The sequence below is a fragment of the Glandiceps talaboti genome, chromosome 3, assembly GCF_964340395.1.
Source record: "Glandiceps talaboti chromosome 3, keGlaTala1.1, whole genome shotgun sequence".
Taxonomy (NCBI): Eukaryota; Metazoa; Hemichordata; class Enteropneusta; family Spengelidae; genus Glandiceps; species Glandiceps talaboti.
In genome coordinates this window covers 24,352,042-24,374,846 of record NC_135551.1, presented here as the reverse complement: position 1 = coordinate 24,374,846, position 22,805 = coordinate 24,352,042, and the positions used below count along the sequence as shown (strand labels likewise).

At 36.4% G+C, this 22,805-nt stretch overlaps 2 protein-coding genes across 11 annotated transcripts in view; both read right to left on the bottom strand.

Annotated features, from left to right (window-relative positions):
- Positions 1-848: 848 nt before the first annotated feature.
- LOC144433252 (mitochondrial tRNA methylthiotransferase CDK5RAP1-like) lies at positions 849-14,296 on the bottom strand. Its single transcript, XM_078121561.1, has 14 exons — positions 14,182-14,296; positions 13,079-13,141; positions 12,557-12,713; positions 11,008-11,225; positions 9,454-9,557; positions 7,002-7,137; positions 5,096-5,306; positions 4,549-4,669; positions 4,106-4,360; positions 3,750-3,847; positions 2,922-3,108; positions 2,196-2,345; positions 1,609-1,749; positions 849-1,195 (listed from the first exon to the last, which is right to left on the bottom strand). The coding sequence occupies exons 1-14, from the start codon at positions 14,294-14,296 to the stop codon at positions 1,019-1,021; spliced, it is 2,133 nt and encodes a 710-aa protein (XP_077977687.1). The 3' UTR covers positions 849-1,018.
- A 1,293-nt stretch (positions 14,297-15,589) lies between these two features.
- Positions 15,590-22,805, bottom strand: part of LOC144433454 (phosphatidylinositol-binding clathrin assembly protein LAP-like) — a 78,658-nt gene continuing 71,442 nt past the window's right edge. For all 10 annotated transcript variants that reach the window (XM_078121776.1, XM_078121773.1, XM_078121781.1 and 7 more), the window contains 2 exons: positions 20,871-21,068; positions 15,590-19,765 (listed from right to left, as the gene is read on the bottom strand). In XM_078121776.1, the coding sequence (XP_077977902.1) occupies positions 19,754-19,765; positions 20,871-21,068 (210 nt within the window). In that variant the 3' untranslated portion in view covers positions 15,590-19,753. The remainder of the gene's footprint in view (positions 19,766-20,870; positions 21,069-22,805) is intronic.

The following is a 22,805-nucleotide window of genomic DNA, read 5'->3' as shown; positions in this document are numbered from 1 at the left end:
AAATAGTTTGACAACCACATCCAAAATATACATTATGGAGCTTTTTGAGATGTGATGTGATGGATGTAATTTTCAGTAGTCAATTACCAGCACACATTATGTATATTGTACGTCACAACTGGTGTGTACTTTTCATGCTGATATCCCTTCCGCATGCTGTCTGAATCCACACATACAATGCATCCCTCATATTTGTTTGGTCTTTCATTTGCATACACACAATAGCAAGAGTTCTAACATTTTACAGATTGCATGTGAGCTTTCATATCAGAATTCATTAGAGCTTTTGACCTTTGACCTGTCATGACCTTTCTGGTGAACCATTGAGCTTGAGCAGTTTGTTGACCTTACAACTTCTTTCCACAACATAGGCAGCATTTTACTTGAAGTTCAATCAGAACAGAGCATTTATCAAGTCAATTGAATAAAAGTATGCTTGCTGTAAGACAAGGTCCCTGCAATGGTCACTGAATAGGAACTTTGGTTTTTTATACCTTGGCAGTACAAAATGTTTCCCTATCATCAGAATAAAAGTCATTTAACAAACACATCTTTAGTTGATTCCTATTTATAAATACTAAAATTGCTGTAAATCACAAGAACGATCTTTTAACTTTCCAAAGGAAAAGAAATTCTGGTTGATGTTGTGTGAAACCTGCATGGATATTCCCATAATATTCCAATGAATATTCCCACAAGTGGGAATACATTCTAGATACATATAGCAATAGATCTTTGCAGCAATGTAATGGAAAGTCCATAGGCGTGTCATTTTTAAATCTTGAGGGTTATGTCAAGTACAGTCTAGAAGTACACAACATATTACAGAAAGTATAACATGTAAATAATCTGTAGCTAGCACCTGTATATTTTCGGCTTGTCTATCATGTCAAAATATTATTGTGTGAAATTTTGTAAACTGGCCATAAACTGCAGTCTCTTGGCAAACATATGTACTGCTTCATTCCTGGTTAAGTCTTACAAAGTGACATGTTTACATTTCATCATTCATGTACTATCATCTATCAGTGACTGGGTCCTGTACTCCAGGTAAGTAAGCATAATGCATAAATGGAAGGTTAGATTTCCGAAGTCTCTGTAGACATGGTTGAGTTTCTCTGTGTTTAGCATAGTCCTGTAATGATGTGTGGTATAGTGGTATACCTTTCAACACTTGGGAGTTGGTGTCATGTATCTGAAATGAAGAAGGAAATGTGATGTCACCAAACTGTGTATTAGTTTGTTTGCTATACTGGAGAAGATGCAGCCACACACAACATCACAAGCACTCGTGCAAATATCTCGAGTGTGCACCATAGAGTTCTGTCATAGTATGATACACAGTTCATGTAATTCAATTCTAGGTTTGTATGGAGTAGTTCTTATCCTGATGTCCATACACTCCAACACATATATGAGGTTTTGAGTATTTCTCAACTTTCCTTTTCTTTTCTTTTTTTAAAAATTATTTTTTGTGCTGGGAATTGCTCCCAGTGATTTTCTGTTATGCAAACAAACAAACACAAATGCTACAGAGATTATGAAATTTTGAAAAAAAATTGTACAAAACAACTTTGATAGCAAACAGGTAATTAATCCACAACTTACACAAACTACAACATAGTCTCCAACTTTGATTGGTCTATGATTGGATGATTCCCTATCACATGGTATGTCCATATATGGTAAAATGACCTTGGTGTTACCATCACATCTGCCAGCTAGGTCATCAGCAGACTTCTTACTTGGCTGAATAAGATTAAAATTTATCAGTGTCATGACTGGTAAACCTCTTAAAGTAAAATAAAGTTTACATAAAATAAAAAAAAAATAATTACAAAAATACTAAATCCTTGCAAATCCTAGTATTTCTAATATTGAGAACAGCTGAAGTGGAAGTGTGTGGGCCAGGGTATGTGGGATGTCACTCACCATTGAACATAACAGTGATACCATCCCAGTACTGTTTATTGATTAACATTTATCTTCATGGAATACAACTACACATGCCTGACAGTAAGTCCAATTATACATTAACTTAAATGTGTATAGAAAACATCTATGCATGCCAACCATACATATGGCAGAATACAGACATACCATATCTATACAGACAGGACATATAACTATGGCCTACTCAAGGCAGTGCTTACATGGAACATGCCATATACTAAACTAAAAATAATGATCCTTACCCCTTCAATTAACACCAATTGCTGAGTTCCCATCTTAGTATTATTTGTTCTAGCCATTTCTTCTCTAGATATATCCACTACTTCTGTTAATCGTTGTATTTTTATATCATGTGGTACATTGTCCTCCATCTTGTGATAAGCATGGGTTTTCTGTTGTATAAATTATTGCAAATTAGACTCAAAATGATACACTCATGTATTACTTTGACAAGATCACATTCAACAGGATAACGACAGAAACAAACTTAAATAATCAATGTGACAAGTTGACATGAATATGTCAACGGATCAGCCAACCAATGCAGTGGTATTTGTGTATACACACTTCCAGTACACATCTTTTAGCGTACATTTAAAGCTGTACTACCTGCAACAATTTTCTTGAAAATATTTTGTTAGATTTCATGACTTAATCTTAACATTGTACACCCAAGACTGTACTGTATACCCTGTGGGTAAATGTACATTTGTGTTGCTGTATACATAATATGGTATAATAAATCCAATCAAATTGATTTTTGGGTCCGCACCCTAAAATCAGCACCGGCTGCGATGTCAATTTCAACTAGTTACTACACTACTTGTTTATAAAATCAACCCCTAATTAACATGTATTATATCTAATTATTGGTATTTTCATAATTTTTTAGTGAATATATTGTTGGTTGACTGATTGCAAAAATAGTACTCCAGTTAAAACTAGTAAAGCATTAAAACTTGACTCACCTTTCTCATGCTATAGGCAAATGCATACACAAAGTCATATTTGACAAGTCTAAGAAGGGACAATGTATCTTGGTGAGCTTCTTCAGTTTCACCACAAAATCCTGATATAAAGTCACTGGATAATGACACGTCTGGTATAACACTTCTAATGTGTTCCACTAGTTCCAAATAGGCTTCCCTTGTATACCTAAACACAGAGAGATAAATGTAAGTACTGACGAGAATTAAGTTAAAATGTTTAATCATGCCGTTTGCTAGTTTTGTACTTCTAACAATCAAATCATTGCCATCTTTACATAGAGCTTTTTATTCCAGTCATAGTCATTAGTGAAACAACCATTTTTCCACACACACACACACACACACACACACACACACACAAGGCACATGCTAGGATACCGCAAAATGTGTAGCCTTGCACTCTTGCAAGTCTTGTGAAACACTTTATTTAAACTGTGCTAAAATGAACTAAACCAAAGAATGTAGAACAGTTGACTAATTGCACATATCTGTATCAAAGCTAGTGAGTTCGGATTATGTTAAGGTTGGAGGTAGGAATAGTAATAGCAAGTAATGACTTGAGTAGTTGGGGACGATTACTCAAAACAGAGCCTGCAGGTGTTACATTGCATGTGTTGCCAGGCATGGGTGACTCTGGAATAGACTGTGAACTGACTGGGAAAGCCTTCTATGTGATAGTGAGTGTGCAACATAACACTGTTACATAGTCCCAAACCTGAATGGAAAACTATGGAATTGAGTGTCCATATGCGTTTTACTGTATATACTAGTAATAATCAATGGGAGCCATTCCTAGCAAAAACTTACCCCCTTCTCATTCTCTTCAATATTTCTGAATTACCACTCTGTGCTGGTAGATGTATTTGTCTACAGATATTAGGTCTGTCTTTGATTGCCTGTAAAACCTATAAACAAACAACATTCATAAATTAACTGTATTTGTTGCTGCACAACATACTTGTATCAGAATTATTTCAAAAAGTGCAATGTGTTTTCAAGAGTACGGTATAAGCTTGGGCTTGAAGGCCAATACCCTCCAAGACTTGCACCATACCAGGCCCTTAACCATTACTTTGTCTTTACTATATTACTAACAACACATATAAGTATACATACCTCATATATTTACTGTATTACTAACAACACTTATTAAATATACCTACCTCATCAGGGAAGTCCTTTGGATGTGGTGATGTAAATCGGATTCTCATTTCTGGATCAACTTGAGACACTTTATCCAATAAATCAGCAAATCTTAATCCACCCTTCTTAGCTCTATAGATAGTCTTAAATCCTCGACTTAGCTTAGTGATGTTACTTGTAAGTTCTTCCTTACTGGTACCGTTGTAATACATGACTTCTGAAGTGTCTCTATAACTATTCACATTCTGTCCTAGTAAAGTGACTTCTCTTACTCCCTGTAAACATAACATATATTATTAAATATGTACCAGAGATTACTTGCACTGGAGCGCATGCATACTAGTGATATTTTCACTGCAGTGCAGTACACCAACACTGTTAAAAAAGAGATCCATATCCATACACACAGAAAACACAGAGAAATGCTAGAGGCATAATAGAGACAAAGATGTTTCAAACTGACCTGATCTGACAATGCTTTCACCTCATCAACAATAGAACTGATAGGACGACTTCGTTCTCTACCTCTGGTGAATGGTACAATACAGTAACTACACATATTGTCACATCCCCTCATAATAGATCTACAAACAAACGAGTTCAAATTATTGACAATGAAGACATTCTTCTGAATACTTTGATTGGGCCAGTGGAGAAAAAACACTTTTTTTTAACAGAATTTTTAGTTCTGTTGAGGTATGAACAGAGATAAATATTGCTAACAGCAATCATATCTGGCAAAGTAGATGTTATAGTACTACTTATATTCACTCTCAAAAAATAATTTGCATGTAACAAATAGCACATGAAAACCAGTCTGTTATCTCCAAAGAATAATGGAAGGAAAATTCTTGTCCGAAGTAGCAATCCATGATTTCATAATGTACACCTCCAAAGAAATGCATATATGTGACCACACCTGAAACAACCTCACACCAGTCAGTTTCAAATATCAACACACCATATTTATGTCTCATAACTTTTTTTTTACTCTGGGAGAGCATACTTACACAAATGCTGATGGTGAGTCTGTGTTCATTCTGACTGGTATTACATCTGCATATGTTTCATCTAAGGATAGAATAACATTGATAGCTGGTTGTCCAGACTCTGTCACTGCTAACATCCTGGGTAAATCTCTGTAAGCATCGGGTCCTGCTATCAAATCCACTGCTTTGTTCTTCTCTAAGATTTCATGTTTGAGTCTCTCAGCCATACAACCTGTACAAATGTCAAAGTTTGATAACTCAATCAGTGTTTCGGCAAAAGGGGCAACAAACACCAAATCTTGTTGTTGTTGCTTTTCTATCTATCTCATTTCTTCGTACTTGGTCAGAGTAGACTTTCTATACTATTCTAGCAGTCATATCGTTTACCAACACAAACTCATCTGACTTGTATTTCTGGACAACGGCTACTGTTTGTTGTGTCCCGCCCCCTGCTTATTGTGATTGATGTTAAAAGATTTGTATCATAACTCCATCAATGTCTATCACTGTTTTAGAAAATGTGGATTAAACTTACAAACAAATACTTAGTAATCTATCAACATCTGGATAAACATTTTCATTCGAATCAAAGGAAACAAATATGCACTTCAAGATAGCTGCATCCACTTGAACACTACAGGTACCCTTCTTCTCTAAGTAGCCTGTGTAAAGTAACTTTCTTATTCGTGAATAAGTTACAGAACATATGGAAACTATAGGCAAAGTGGACATGCTACAAACATTACAATCTCCCTGGCATCTCCATGGTACTTTTATGAAGGAAAATGGTCCTTGATAATTCAATATAGGCAACATTTGTGTTTCGCCATCTTGAACGCCGCACAGGGTTGTGGGATTGCTCTCGCAATGTGCACCGGGAAATTTGAAGACCACCGAGGGGGTGTAATCGGTCGAAAGCCATCTTTACTATGGGCAACACCATACGAATACCGCACATTGATTACCGAATTATTTTGAATTTCCGTGAGAGTTTGAAGAGATAACCATTCCATAAGCTTCTTTTTATCGTTTTTAATGTACCAAGATTTTTTTTTCACCGAACGTCGTCATTTCAAGACATTTTTTTACGATCGGCGATTTGGACGTGTTGTGATCGACTGTGTCAGCGGTAATTGAATACTGTTTACATCATTTTATGACGCGTTTTCGACTTACAATCAGTATTCTGATGTCGTATTGCTCTCTATTTGTACGTGTTTTACAACATGAATGTGCAATGAACTATAGTGAGACAATATTTATACATGTATATATTATATAAATTTATTTTTTAGTATATTTGACAATGAAGCCATGCAATGATTGAATTGAATCGGAATTTCTCTCACTCATGTTTTCGTGCGTGATCGTTCGCTTCCGTATATTTCGTCAAAATATAGCAGTAAAATGTTGAAATCATGACATACATGTAGACAAAGAAATATTACCGAAATTGTGCTTAATTTACCAGAAGTAATAACGCCGTATTAACGGAACACATGATACGGCGATGCTACAAATAGCATTTACAGCCGTACTCGTGTTGATTAATTCCTTAGTTGTATGACGACGTACAGTGAAAAAAAACTTCTTAGTACATTCAAGACAATGAAATTGAGCTACTGGAGTGGCTGTCGCTTCAAACTTTTACTGAAATTCAAAATAATTCGGTAATCAATGTGCGGTATTCGTATGGTGTTGTCCATAGTAAAGATGGCTTTCGACTGATTACACCCCCTCGGTCGTCTCCAGATTTCCTGGTGCGCATTGCGAGAGCAATCCCACAACCCCGTGCGGCGTTCAAGATGGCGAAACACAAATGTTGCCTATAGCAATACAATGCCAAGGTGTAATTGGGGTTGGTACTTTAGAAACTTAACAATCAAAAGAACAGTTATTAACTATCTAAATTATTTCATATACTTACCAAGAACACCAATTTTCAGCTGTGGTTGTGATTTACCTCTCTTTCTTTTCATTGCTTGTAAATAATTTAGTCTCTGCCATACTTTATGTTCTGCATTTTCTCTGATAGCACAAGTCACTACAAATATGACATCTGCCTGTATGACACAAGTAAAAATATTTAAAAGTTACAGAAATGTTTGTGATCATACATCTTTATGAACTATAGCGCCCTCTAGTGTTCAATTCAAGTAGTAAGCGTAAAGTGACTTAGATTTGGATTTGGATACAGATGTCAGGCTTTAGTCTATTGAAAGTCAATCAAAGAGATATTTGGTAAAAATTCACGACAAAGCCAATTTATGAATCATCATTACTGATTTAGTTTGAATTAAAAACATACATATTCATGTAGGAAGTGATCACATATTAATATATCCAGATAAAACCAGCGTGCGAAATTAACGCCGGTCCTTCGGCCCGAGACCAACAGATTTCCGTTCGGACCGACAGTTTTTCAGAATTACAACAACGTATCGGTCCTTATGACCGACTGAAATTTGGAGTAAATAATAACATTTATTCAAATATATATCCAATTTTACCTACATGAATCTGATCTTGTGTTACCTATTTACTCTCGACATCATCTCGTTCAAGTCAAGCTACACAGAGCTAGCTCGCTACGTGTTGTTGTCAATGTTGATATCATGTCTACATATGACGTAGCATACAGCATTTACTTTATGAAATTATGTTAGCAAACACATGATTGACCGAATTTCTCCAATTATTTGTGTCTTGAGTAATCAGAACGTCTTTGACATTCAGACCCATTTTACGCATTCAGCGCATGCCTCTTTTCCCACCATGATAATTGATGTGTTTGAGACAGACACAGTTCCACGTTGTATCTATAAAGTATGTGGCGATATTTAGAAGGCAGCAATGAGCTTCCGAAGAAGGAGACGAATTTAAACAGACACTGTTTTTTTAAAGGCTGGGATAAAAGCCGGTAAATGTTAGCGGGTTTCCCGATCAATTTACCGGAGTTCCCCATGTGTGTGGCCATGATCAAAACAAACTGACAGAAAACATATAAACTACTCTGAAAATGGCGTTTTAACTAATAAAGAAGGCAGGTACACTTCGTAAAATATCTTCAGTACGATAGTTTTCTTTTTGTAAAACAGTAAAAAAAAATGCAGTCTGATTGCTTTCAATTTGATGCATATGATAATGTATGTCCTGTCGTCTTGTAATCAACCTATAAACTTAGAAATGTTGCATATTTGTTGCCATTGTTGTATCTGGAAAATTACTGCATCATGCCAAACACGGGTACATATAGTGGATGACACATTACAGTGCAGTTACCATATCACGCTCCCACGTCAAAAAAACTTGCATTGTAAGACATGTTTAGCCATAGTTCTCTTCATCATGGTCAGATTTCTTACACAAACAGTCGAGTCAGAGACGATACTCAATACACCACTGTATGGTATACGGGTAGGGCTTTATGGGGGGGGGGGCTTCAGTACATATTTGAAGGCAGACGAAACCGCTCCGTGTCACTTTTGTGGATGGAAATTGAAATAAAGTGAATACACAGTTTTCAAGAGGGATAGTTATGCGACAAAACTTTCTGCTATGATGAATTTGTGGGTCTACGTTCGCTAAGAGTTGGAAAGCTACATCAGCTGTTGCCACAGACGAGGAATCTGACTTTGGATATGTGATTCAGAATTTAGTGAATCGTACAGAGAGGAAGGAGAGGACTGTGATCTCTTAGAGATTGCAGATAATGTATATTTAATGATTCATTCATCCATATTATCTACAATCTATGGATATGTATTTCTATGGTGTAATGAATACATTCAGTCTCAGACCACTATAGTCTATAGGAATAGATTATGCGAGAATGAATATTCATAGTCTCTGGGTTCATAGTTACAAATGAAAATATCTACTCATAGAGTCAAATATTACTTGGTAGTGAATCAAAATTTACTTTCAAGTTATTTGTTGACTCTGTGAGTGGAAATTTTATGAAATAATAGTGGATAGTGCACAATTCGTTGTACTCTCCTTTACTTTAGTATATCTAAAGATATGTTGTATCATATTAAAGTTCAAAATCATTTAATCTGTAAATGGAGGGTATATAAATATAGGTCGTGAACTGCATTGAGTATGGACCAGCAGTTTTCCTTAAGGACCAGCAGTATTTGCTACATGTCGGTCCTTATGACCAGTAGTCATTTTCCCTTAAGTTCACACACTGGATAAAACTGAAGCAATTATCTCACTCAGCTGTGACATGATACTGCATAATCCTGTCAACTCAAAAGGGTGTCCCTCAATGTGGAGGTAGTCACACCTTTGATATAATGGTATGGCTGACTGCTGGTAACAGCTACTCAGAAATGAAATATAAAATCAAATCCAACAATATACATATACACTACCTCTTGTATGCTGTTTGTTTTCTGGAATCCACTATTTTTTAAGATAGACCATGCAATCTCAGTGTCATTTTCATTCATCTGACAACCATATGTTTCAAAATGTACTGAAAGAAAAACAGAAAGTCAATTAATCCAGACTTTAGCATAGCATCGGGTCAAAGGTCACTGCAATTTTTGTTGTAGTTAACTAGTTGTCTAGTCTTGGTTACCCAGACTCTCACCACTGGGGGTGCTACTGTGACACCAGCCAAGTGAGAGTCTAGGAGAAATGTAATCCCAAATCCAAAATGGGACTTTTACTGTTGTACAATTTCACTGCTTGTGCTGGCCCTAAATGCGATGTCACTCAGATTTCACAGTTGAGAATACAGAAGTATAATACTGTCCAAAAAAGGGACAGCTTGTCCTGGCCGAACAAAGTTTTTGTCTGATGAGCACCCCAGAAGTATATTATACATTGATTCATAAGAAAGAGAAATACACATTTATTTCAACTTGTGTTTTAGGGCTATGTAGTGGAAGTTGAAATGGTATATACAACTCTGCAGTCTGTAAGGTACGCAATGACTGGGCGCCCTCACACATTGGCCAACCCAAGAGGACAGCGGTGAGGGCGGAACGTCACAACGTATCTTACAGTCTAACAACTCTGGTAATCAGTTTCATTTTACTAAAAACTGACACGAACTAAAACCACTGTTGTTCAATGTGGTAGATTAAACAAGTGGGTGATAGCAGTTCCTCTGTTGTGTACCCTGTGATCAAGATATTAGATAGTGTAAATATTGGAAGTCCCAAAACAGTACACTGCAAGTTTATGGAACTAGCTTTCAGCGAGTCGCTCTACTGAAACTATAATTCAACCAATGTGCATTCAATAGCTTATCACTCATGTATCAACATGTTGCGACAACAGTTTTAGTTTGTGTCTATCTTAGAAAACCAAAGCTTCCATGACCACAGTTATATTAGCCACACAATCATGGTATAAAGACACATTATGGCAATCAAGGTTTGTTGGTATACTATTATAAAGTAAATTGAGATTTAAGTTTCATTGTTAAAGTTGTATCATTTAACAAATTACAATTTTAAATTTCAATGTCATATCCAATATTTTAGTATTTTGAGAACAAGATCTAAACTATCATCAGCTACCGATGTATAAAACTTTAGTGCTGCTTGCAGACTAGACAGAGTAAATTAGTCAGGACTCAATTCTGACAATGTCTGCCAGCAAGAGCTAATGAAAGTTTTGCATTTTAATTTCAGTCCAAAATATTTCCAAATTCAAACTTTACTAGGAAAATACACTGGTAGTAATAGTATGCTCGACTACCACTTGGTCAAGCCTCAAGGTGTTAACACAAACATCTCTTCAGAGTCTTCTCTTGTTTTCCATCACATCTAATAAAAGATAACATAAATATATGAACCCCGGGGTTCACGATTACAATAAACACGGACATTGTCATACTGTCATTCCTTGGTGCCTTTGAACATGCCTTCAACATGTATGACCCAGTTAACCATGACCTCGGGATACGACCTTACCTTTTCTCCCTTGACCTGCTATGGTTCCCTTGCTAACGTATGGTATATATTCTTGTTTCAAATTTTCTATTTCTTCTGGTTTCTCCTGATTTTTAGAATTGGCGAGAAAATATTGCAGCGATGGTCCTGTCCTCAGTTTGTTGTCAAAATCTTTCGTTTTAACATTCGCTGCAGACGACAAAGTATTCCACCTCTGACTACCATGTCCACTAATTGTTCTAACATTTGTACATGTACAACATGTCACGTAAGTCCTGAATGTTTCATTTCTAGATGAACATTGTATATGTGGTGGTTGTAACCTGTTCGGAGAAAGAAAAGTCCTTTTCGCACGAGACCTCGCAAAATACCTCATGGAGGCCGCCATTTCCTTTCGAGCCTTCCCAACGAAAGGCGCCATCACACGACCGAAATCTAATGTCACATTGTACTGTGTCAGTGTGTGATTATTAATTCGGTATATCGAAAAGACGAAGTGGGTTGTCACTGAAGATATTACAGACTGAAAATGCATTTTTGTTTTTGCCAGAATCGTGAATTCATTAGTTGAAAAAAAATATATTTTATATGCATTCAACAACAAACTTTATATTTGCATGACTTTGCATTTTGACTACTGATTTCTGTCTAGTAGTAAGCTTATAATTAGCTATACTTTATAGGGGATTTAAAACAGCATTAAGCTTACTATGCCCAGGCCAATTACATTGTAATGCAAGCACTTGTTAGTCGTCTGCACATAGAAGAGTACCACTTTGTCGTCTATTTACATTTGTATGCATTCACATGAAGAATAGATGCAACTGTATATGACATCAGTGGTCACAGGTTTTATTAATAAAAAAAACACACTGTAGCCTATACAAATATGTGTAGTCGATCACACACACAAACACACACAAATACACACACACACACACACACACACACACACCATATTCTCTCAAATCCCCCCCCTCTCTCTCTCTCTCTCTCTCTCTCTCTCTCTCTCTCTCTCTCTCTCTCTCTCTCTCTCTCTCTCTCTCTCTCTCTCTCTCTCTCTCTCTCTCTCTCTCTCTCTCTCTCTCTCTCTCTCTCTCAACTGTATGCATATTTTAATATTCCTGAAATGGTTGTAAATATATATAGTACCAATCGACATGAATAATTACTGCCTATGAATATTAGTCTAGTTATAAATATTGAATATAGAGTTACATCTAGTGATATATACATGTAAAATGATATATTCGAAATTTGCACAAAAAGGACTGATATAATGGTAAATACGTCAACTTCAATGTATGTTTGACTATTTTACATGGATTCTCATTCAATAGTAGTTTTTTACCACGTCTACATTTTAACATCGTTTCCAAAGAAATCGACAGACGCCGGTAGCAATAACAGTTTCTAGACATCGGGGCTTTTTTTCTACACGTGATATATACGTGACGTGAAAGAAGATTCTGTATCACGTGTCTAATACTAGTAGTTCACTCTGTCGAAAGTACCGTTGAGGGCGCATTTCGATCGTCGGATATCAAGTTCACACTGAGTTCACACGTACGGTACACCCTCGTTGTTAACACGTTGTTCGCCACTGTTTTTATTGTTTTTCTTGAAACAGAAATACGCCGAGCAATATGCAAATCCAATCATACACAGGAGGACAACTCCTGCTCCTAATACCAAGAAAAGGACGAACTTAATAGGCAATGTGTTTCCTGAAAGAAAGGAAAAGAAATTAAAGACCGAAGTATGTATTCTGTATGATGACTAGTATTTAATGAAGATTAACAATATAAATATTAAATCAGTTTCAAAACAAGTCGGTGAAGACTATTTATTTTTACACAAGAACATTAAAGTATATTGTTACCAAATTACATTACGATTGTCAGAAATTAAAACAATAAAAATATATCAAAGCGGAAATGTATACAACAATATAACAAGATAAATCGGAGAGCGAGGAGGACGACTCGACGAGGTATTGCAAGAGAATAATCCAATAATGATAAATAAATTCTATGGCTGATGACAGTACACTGCTGTGAAGTGACTGTCAACTTAATGTCTGTTTACCTACCCTGTGTTGCGGTATCATTTATGTTCTGTCTGTTGCGTTCTGCCGTGTCGTTCATCGCTGATCCTGAAACGAATCACATTAGTAGTATTATATATTGACCACTTTATATGTTCACATTATGTACAATAGATTGGCCAACACACACCAGTTCAACGCATAGATGGTTTCAAGTATATCCGTACTTCAGTTAAACAGTATGCTTTCTCCATGTTAATGAATCGTGTGATGACCGTTATGAAATAAAGTATCAATATTAATGATTAATTAATTAATATGAAACTTTATTCATTCCGGCCCAAGATTGGTCAATTTGGATTTAAATTTGTATATTATACATATGTCGATGTACACCGTCAAGACTAATTCACTGTACATGTATATTGCCCAAGGGTTAAATAAAAAAAACACGTCCATATTACATGTACAGTCCTTTACATCGACGATAACGTACCTCTTCCATGTATGCACAGGGGCGTGTAATATTTCATAGATTGTTGTTTTCTTATTGCTTAGAATGCCGTTTTCTTAGGAAAATATCGTACGAATCTTGCTGCTACAAATGTATCAATCTCTATACTACCAGGCCAAGAAATAGTCCCTTCCCCTTAATACATGTGGGAATATATAATCAAAAGGTTGTCATATTTAGTCTGTAGACCTGGAAAACAACAATCTATGAAATATTACACGCCCCTGTGCTTCCATGGACATTTATAAAAGTATTGGTATTTCTCTCTGATTAAATCTGATAGTGAATTCGGCTCGATTTCTTTATTTAAATCTACTTCCTAAGATAGTCGCGCGGTTTGTTCTGTTTAGTTCCGTGAGTGAGCTTGGCATGTCCGAAGTTATTTTTTCACATGCACCATGTACCACTCGCCTAAAAAAAAACCCACCGTACCAGGCCGTAGAGGGCGCACGAACCGGTATAAAACGTTTGCTAATGCCGGGGACTTTCCCGTACACGCAGTGTTGAAATAAATTGTGACTTCGGGCTTTTAAATTTATTAAAGCCATTTTTTTCAACACCTTTGTCGAATGTGAATGCATTACCAGGGTTCTAATGAGGCCACATCATAGACAAATTGGAATAAAATACTTACCGTTTGTCTCAGCATCCTTTGGTGAAGGCTCTGACGCAGTTGAACACAGTAACATCATATTGCTGTACATGTACATGAAAATCAACATCGCCGTCACAGAGCGTACTGAAAACATATTGGCGGTAAATTGTAGATATTAATACTTTACAAATTCAGATGCTTTGTTTACAAGGTACGCTCTGTTTTTCCTATAAGATGTTCTTACATATAAGACACTGTTTTCTATCAAACTGCTGCATTCGGTGCCGATTGTGAAAGTGACCCATATATAGAAGGTAATATGTATAAATAGTCTCCCGTGCGTGACGAAAAGGGGAAACACCGGTGTGGATATGATATCACCGGGCTTGAATATAAACAAACCGTTGCTATAGTAACGCTACTAACTCACTTTTCACAGACTGTCAAATTCAATCCAATTCAAGAACATTTAAAGATGAATAATATTCTAAATATGACTCTATAGAGTCTAGAGCTATATATATACCAAATAGCTCTCTCCACCGAAATACATATATACGTGTACACCTAGGTCTACTACCCTAGCTTGTCACATGGGACTGGGAGATTAAACGGGATTTACCGTAAAAGGCGTAAGCGCCGTAAAGAGGCTAGTGCACTGCAAGGTGCGTGCAGCATGTGAAAGACCGCGTTCAAATGCATACACGGCAAATGCATGGAAATAATGCATTTCCATTATTGTACACTATTCCTAACCTGTTATACTATGGCAATCGAACATTTCCTGGATTCTCGTTTCTCTGTAATGACCACTTGTCGAAATTTAATCTTTTCCTATATTTCACAAATTTTGTGAAAATCACACGTTGTCAGGTACTCAATGATTTTTACCCTTTGGATTTGTCCTTGTATTAATTGCAGGTGTAGGTTAATATACAAATTTAATGACCGATAGTACTATACAGCTCACATCATAGAGAAAGACATTGTTCGCAGTTTGCATGTGGAGGTATAAGTCCTCCCCTTACATACCGCCATGGTTTGCACAGCTGATTTCTTAACGTATCTCTACTGAGTCATACACTGAGGGCAACATTATCGCAAACCAGAGCTGTTATTTCTTCAGCGACACTGCAAAATAACGAAATGTGCCGTAAAAGAGTGTGGTTTACGACGATCTGAGGGCAGTTGTACATGTACTAAACATTTCGTTCTTATTATGGTCCATGTCTCAGTTACCCAGACAATTGCCGTTGATGACTCAACCCCTCTGCTGCTGGGGAGGGGGAGGGGTGGAGTCATCAACGGCAAGAGTCGCCAGAGGTAAACAGACTAACCAGTTTCCCAATCTTAAAGGTGACTGCGCTGTGATGAACTTCCAGCATTATTCAGCAGAGGTTCCTCAACAAACAGCAACAAAAAAAATCGACACATTTTTTTGGATATTTACTGATACAGATACTTTATTCACGGGAACACATCCTGTGTTTCCTCCTTTAAACAGAATTTACTACAAAAATTACCTCTGTTTTATCAAGTCATTCTTTCTAAGATATGAAAAGAAAAAGTTAATAACACCATACATACAGCAACGATCTATCGACTGCGTTATTACAGCGTTTATATAACCAAACATCTTGGACTTGGCAATCACACAACCATCATTTTGTACTCCACTTGTTCAATTTCTACAATGTACACACACATGTACAGCACAGACATCCAACAATTCGGAATATGCCTTACAATTCTTCTAAATTCTACATAAATGTCACGCTGATTTTCAGAAATAAATGTGTGCTACCCTTTATAGACAGACGTCTCCCATTTTTCGGTAGCAAACAGACTAGCATGCAATCGTTTCTGGCGGTTCGTTTACCATCACTTCACGTTTAGAGTGTCTGTTTATATACAGCCTCGCCGTTGAGGGCTCACAGGTGTTTAACGACAACCAAAGCAACTTGAAAGTCGGCGATACTAGGATAGGGCTCCCAACGGCGAGTCTAGGGAATTGCGAGGACACGATGTGAAAACAGAGGTAGCGCCAATAACGGCTGCATCTTAGTCTAAATGAGAAGCAAACATTGCTTCTACTGTTTGAACACACACTTGGAGACAAGTCATCTATTTTGGATTACAACATAAATGTTCAAGTATACATTGTACTTTCTTCAATAAGAGTCGATTTTTTTTGCCAAACTTAGCAGTGACTTTATCCAAATAGTTCTGCTAGTAAAACTTATTTTCACTTCACAGGTTCCAACACTCTTTTTTTTTTTTACAAACCCAATTTTTCTTTCTTTCAGTAAAGTTGGTCCAAACTAGTTTTCTGGGGTATAGAGTTCTCAAAATTCACATAAAATACATGTTCAGAAAGAAATGATCACAAAAGGAAGACTAAGTGTAATGCTTCTTAATGTACCCTGAATGCACGATGTCAGCAGCATATACATGTACTATAAAACGCAACATGAGAGTACATGCCGTTGATGGCGCTGTAACATTTTTAGCGCCCTCAACGACCACCGGCAGTCTAAAGTGACGCAACATAACTGATTTCTAAAGTAGGATCTTTTGGGTCCTACAGATAGCCATACAAACTAGACAATATGTTGTCAATCTATACAAAATGTAGTCACTGCAAAATACTGTACAGACAGACTTCACACCCATTTACACTGACATTCAGACTGATAATGAATCCCAATTCCAACACAGATAAAGTTATAATCTCATGAATCATCTGTAGCCTAAAAAAAAACACAACAACCAAGAATTGTTACTCTGGGCAGCCATTATGTTGACATCAGGTTCAAATAGGACTTAGTGTACATGCACACAAAGGTTGAAAAAACAAACAGTTGGGGAAATCTCAGAGAATATCGATTCTGACATGAAATCCTTCAACATTGGAGATTGAGATCCTGCTAGAGGAGATGAACCTACTCTTTTATATATGGTATGATATTGCTATTCACTGTGTTTGGGTCTGAATTTTCCATAATGCATCAAGTCTGTTCCCTTGTTTCAATTCCTTTCAAAATTGTGCACTATAAGTTAAGTCAACTACACTTGGGTCTTTTTCATTTGTCTTTTTTGCCTTAACTCACAAATTTGAACAAAAGGAATGTGTGAACTGGGTAAAAGATTCAGTTGACAACATGCAGTACAACAATGTTGATACATTGTACATCATTATTCTATAGCATCTTACATATGCTACTGGTGCATGCATCACCCTTAGAAATGAAGATTGCTTTATATAATACCCTGGATACATTGCAACATACACTGTGATAGAGAAATGAATACATTTCATATGAGACCCAACACACACACTCAAGTATTCTACACAGAAAAAAAAAAACAATTTCAGACACCACATCATAATCACAAAATTACCTCCTGTATGAAATTACAGCACAATTCGTTCACAATTTCACACACTTGGTATAATTTTCTTCAAATAGTCACATATTATTGAAGTTTAACGTTCCTTCATCCTCTGCTCAAAGTGTGAGGTGTGCTGACATTTTTTTAAACCCTAAACAACCATCCCTCTGGTAGGCTGTTGTCAGACAATCAATATTTGTTTTAAACATCGTCCCATTTCAATCATCATTCATTGCAAACACTGTCTCAGTGAAATTGACCTAAAACATTCCATATTTACTAAATCAGAGAACAATGCATCATGACGTTACTCTCACGTGCTTTTTCCTCCCCACACACATTGATCCTCACTGCTGGGCAGCTTTGATAGCATTTCACAAGTTTATTTAACTCCCTATATCTTTATCAATACATAATTGACCAAACGTTTATTACTACCGGTACGTCACATTCATCTTTTTTTTGTACAGAAAAGTGAAAGAACATATACACATCTGTTCAAATTCCAGTGTAATGGCACTTAAGGGCAATATCTCACTTCTAATACCCTACAAACTTGATTGGGTTTTCAAGTTCAAAACATTTGGCTAAAAAGACAAACAAATGTGTACTCACAACATCTTGAATGCCATTGGACAATTTAATCATGAAAATTATTTGATATTCTGAAAAGAAAATGTCACGTTCTAAAATATCAAATCACTCATGGTATGTATCTAGTGTGGTTTAAAATTCCACCCTGTACTATTGGTGTAGCACACTGTTTAACTGTCACATGGACATCTCATGACTGTCACATGCATATTCAGGACTGTCACATGGACACCACATGACTATCACATGCACATTCATGACTGTTACATGGACATCTCCTGACTATCACATGCGCATTTGATGAATGTCACATGGACATTTCATAATATGAAGGAAACTTACCATAGAACTTTAAAATGTATTTCATCACTGCATTCTACTGGATAAATGAATCTACGTGTGCACACGTGTTGTGTGCTGTCAAAAATACACCAGGTGAAAATGCTGAACATGTCAAAGGTAAATGAAAAAACATGGAGTAACACAAACTACACTAAAATGAATGACTTAATCATTAGATAATAACAGAGATTAAGTTTGAGAGTTGAGATTATGCTATGAAACCAGTAGCCAGTACCGGTATGACTACCCATATCATACAATTGTACAACTAAAATTACAAATAAATGCGCTGGTTGGTGCAGCTCTTTCAATATGTCAAATATTTCATCACGTTGACTAATTTCATTCAACTAGCAAACTTAAATAGAGGAGCCGAGAGCAACTATTTTCCTGTGAAACTGCACAAACTGCCACCACAAAAATCAATAAATTTGTCATTTCCATGGCAATGATTTGTAAGTATTATTTGAAAAATTTGATATAGTTTTGTGATATAATACGTACCAATATAGTCAGGCCCCGTGAGAATTCTCAGCAGGCTATGTTGGTAAAATGCCAATAGCCAACTATTATTTCGCCTGCAAACAAAAATACTGCCAATGGCACTGCAGCACAAGTGAAGTTCAGTTGTGCCAGAAGTGAAATTTTGCTAGCTGAATGAAACAAGTCGCATCCATATTCACCTGTAAAGATTAGGCGACAGTTCTTTAAAGTATACATAATGTTTCGTCCCTTTTTTTTCTATGAAAACATCGTCATCATAATCACTCAAAAAAAGTAAACGACTGCATTGCACAACCATGTTGCATGGTTTGCGTAAACTAGAGAAAATTCTCTAGACAAAAATATTGACTTTATGCATGCACGAAAAATGAAACTGGGAAAAAAAAAATCATAATTTTGGCCACTGTTTAATTGAATAACAATGTTATAAATGGTATAACTATAAATAAAGCCACTGTAATTAATATATTAAGATTACGTTTGTTTTCTTTCTCTCGAAATTTGACGTTCTCTTTCTGCATTTTTTATACTCATCATCAATTTCCATGCAGATATTGCTTAGTTGTATCTTAAAAATACAATGTTGGGTGTTAAAAAGATTTATTAGTTACGACATTAGGAGGATCAGAATTTACATGATTTGTTATCTTTCTTTCTTCCCTCTTCAAAATTTCTTCTTTGTGTGTATCACCAGTATTCCAATCTCACAAGGATTGGTTGTATTTTCTTGTAAAGCTTGTGAATAACTTTCGTTAATTTTTTGTTAAGAATCCGGATATCACAAATTTCCCTAGAAATAAGAGAAAGGAAAAAATAATCGTTAGTAAGAATATATCTGTAGAACTTTCCTCATTGTAAAGAAACGTAAACCCAGAGTCACGGCCAAGATTTTGATTTGATGAGATACCACAGGACAGACGTCTGCTAATCTTAATTTTCTTAAACATAGAACATTGAGTCTATGTTTCTGTTGGAAGCACAACAAAGAAATGGCGTGTAAATTCATTGATTGTCCTCAGATTTGACCCAAACCTTCGCCGAGAGTAGATAAGATGTTAAGGAATACAGATAGTACAGAGGATTCCACACAGAGTAGATCCAGGGATAGATTTCCCTGCAAGAATAACGGATGTCTTCCCATTGAAACCAGCATGCCAAAGCGAATACAAGAATGTGAAGTGTGGCTGCCAAGTGACACAAGTCAGCTGAATGAGGTCGTAGTTGATTCCACAACACTATTCTTAAGTGCCCTTATGTGATATATTTATTGAAAATGGCAACAGAGTAGGTAAACAGGCATATGATATATCTACAGCTAAAACAGGAACTGCTCATCAGAAGACTATACATTTGTGATCAAAGTCATTCATTTCGCAACTTGAGGTTGTTGTGTTACTTGCTGGATGGCAACACTTTTACTGAAAAAGTACTCTTATCTAGCAAGCCAACAACCTCCACTTACCAAATGACATTGATCAATTTTGATGTGAATGCTTCCTGTGAGAGTAATAAGACTTACAATACAGACTTACACTGCAGGCTATTGTATTAAATCAGCAGTTATCCGATCCACACACATGTACAAGTACCTCTGGGTCCCATGTTATGAAAATCAAACCAGTAACTAAGGACACTCATACAAACATTTGATTTCGACAAAAAATCGCATGATTTATGAAAGATGTTCCCCAAGTGAAGTATGGTGTCATGCAAATCTGCCAAATTGAGAAAAGTGGTCAGAGCTTGTACTGGAGAAACTCTTAGGCCTACATTGCAATCATGACAATGTATCATGATTGTCAACACACAAGATCAAGAAACACTTCATCTAAACATGTGTACCTGACAACCACTGATGGAGTATTAGAAATAAATGAGAGAATAATTGGACTTACAAAAGGATCTGGGGGCTGTGTAGGTTGCATTGTAGGTGCCATCATTGGTTGCTGTGCGAATGCATTCATTGGTGCTGCTGCTGGTTGGCTGGCCATACCAAATGGCTGTTGCTGTGGAAACATGCCTGTAGCTGGCATAGGTGCTCCTTGCATACCCATGCCCATAACACCAGTTGGTCGCACACCACCAGTACCCGTCTGAAAATTACATGACAAAAGTTTTGGAAAACCCAACCTAGTTATTACGTCAAATACACACAAGGAACTGAAATAATAAACATTGGAACTTGCAAATGTAAGACAGAACGATTCACTTTTTCCTATTTATACCCTCCCCCAATCCTGTTTTTGTAATATTTGGTAATACCCTCTTCCCTACCCCAAACATGTGTGCCATTCACAGTGGAATACCCCACACATAATAAGGAACAATAGGAACACAACATATATTCAGGAGAAATGGGGGTGATTCAATTCATGCAATATACACAATAACAGAGCTTTCCTTCTCTGTTTACTTAACCATCTTGCATTCAACTGTTGACATAAAGCTTACAAGAAACACCTTTGTACTGTCACAGGTGTTCATAATTTGACATCATGCAAATTTCCAAGCGGTAACACAGGTGTCATTTAACAATATGCAAATCACAGGAATGAAACAATGTAATTGAAATGTGGTGAAGGGTTTGAAATGTCCATGTTTGTGATAGTGTCAACATAGATCACTTTTCTATGAATCATCACCAATAATCATCAGATTGTAATACCTAATACCGGATCGAAAATAATCCTTCATAAAAAAACCCGCAAAATTCTCTAAAAAAGAGAACAAAATGTGGTTGAAAACATTCTTTCTTGTCAATGTCAATGAATATTCATCATTAATTATGAATCATTATCATCAAATTTGCATACATCAATGATACTCATTAACATACTTATAAAGAAACGTCAATTGTCAGATTGTGCACTATATTTCTCACTCCTTGCATAACCTCACTTGTGTAACAGTGTAAGGTCAGTGATACAATTATTAATTCAATTATCATACATAGATATCAATTGGCCTCAGATTGTGCACTACATCCTTGCATAACCTCTCGTCTATACAGTGCCTAGTCGGGGGGCAGGGATTATTTTCCATTGATATTGAATCAAATTTGCATATGGCAACAATGATTATCATAAATAGATATCAATAGGTCTCCGCTTGTCCACTGTATATCCAATTCTAGTGTAACCACACTTGTGTATGTAGTGAACAATCTGAGGCCAATGAATATTCCTCAATGATAATGATTCATCAGTATAATCAGATTTGCATATGGCATCACTGATCATTTAACATAGATAATTACTAATCAACCTTGGATCATGCACTAGATGATATCTGACAACATATTAGTAACTGCAGATGAATTCTGAAACTTCAAATCAAGGACCTTAGAATGTGGACTCTTAAAGCGGAACAGCCGTCCAGGAAAGAGACACACAGTCATAAACTTTGGTTTCTAGAGAGTCATTTCATGATTTCACATCACATATATTTCATGCAATTGTCAAGAAACGCCAAATTCAAACTGGCTTCACACTCACACTTCTGACAACTTGGTCCAGTGTTGCCACATGGAAGTTAGCAGACTTGTATATTTATTAGGTGAACAATTACTATTCATGACTATTCAACTGAAGGTAGTAGTAAGCACTCAGGAGTCACAAACCTTTATTGCTCATCTAATACATATACACATGTCTGCCGTCACCCACGAGGCAACATAGGACCACTGCTCGGACAACGAATATGAAAAAAATTCCCCATTCGGTGTTTCTTGGCATTCACATATTAAACAGTCATGTGATATAAAATCCATGAAATGAACCTGCAGAACCCAAAGTTTATGAAAATGCCTTTATTTCCTAGGTAGTATTTCC

What these genes read in the sequence shown, in the direction of transcription:
- LOC144433252 (XM_078121561.1), bottom strand. Translation starts at nt 14,296, where the DNA reads ATGTTTTCAGTACGCTCTGTGACGGCGATGTTGATTTTCATGTACATG. An exon ending in CAAAGGACTTCCCTGATGAG is followed by an intron (nt 3,848 to 4,105) that starts GTAGGTATATTT and finishes GTTTGTTTATAG; the next exon opens with GTTTTACAGGCAATCAAAGA. An exon ending in TTGAAGAGAATGAGAAGGGG is followed by an intron (nt 3,109 to 3,749) that starts GTAAGTTTTTGC and finishes CTCTGTGTTTAG; the next exon opens with GTATACAAGGGAAGCCTATT.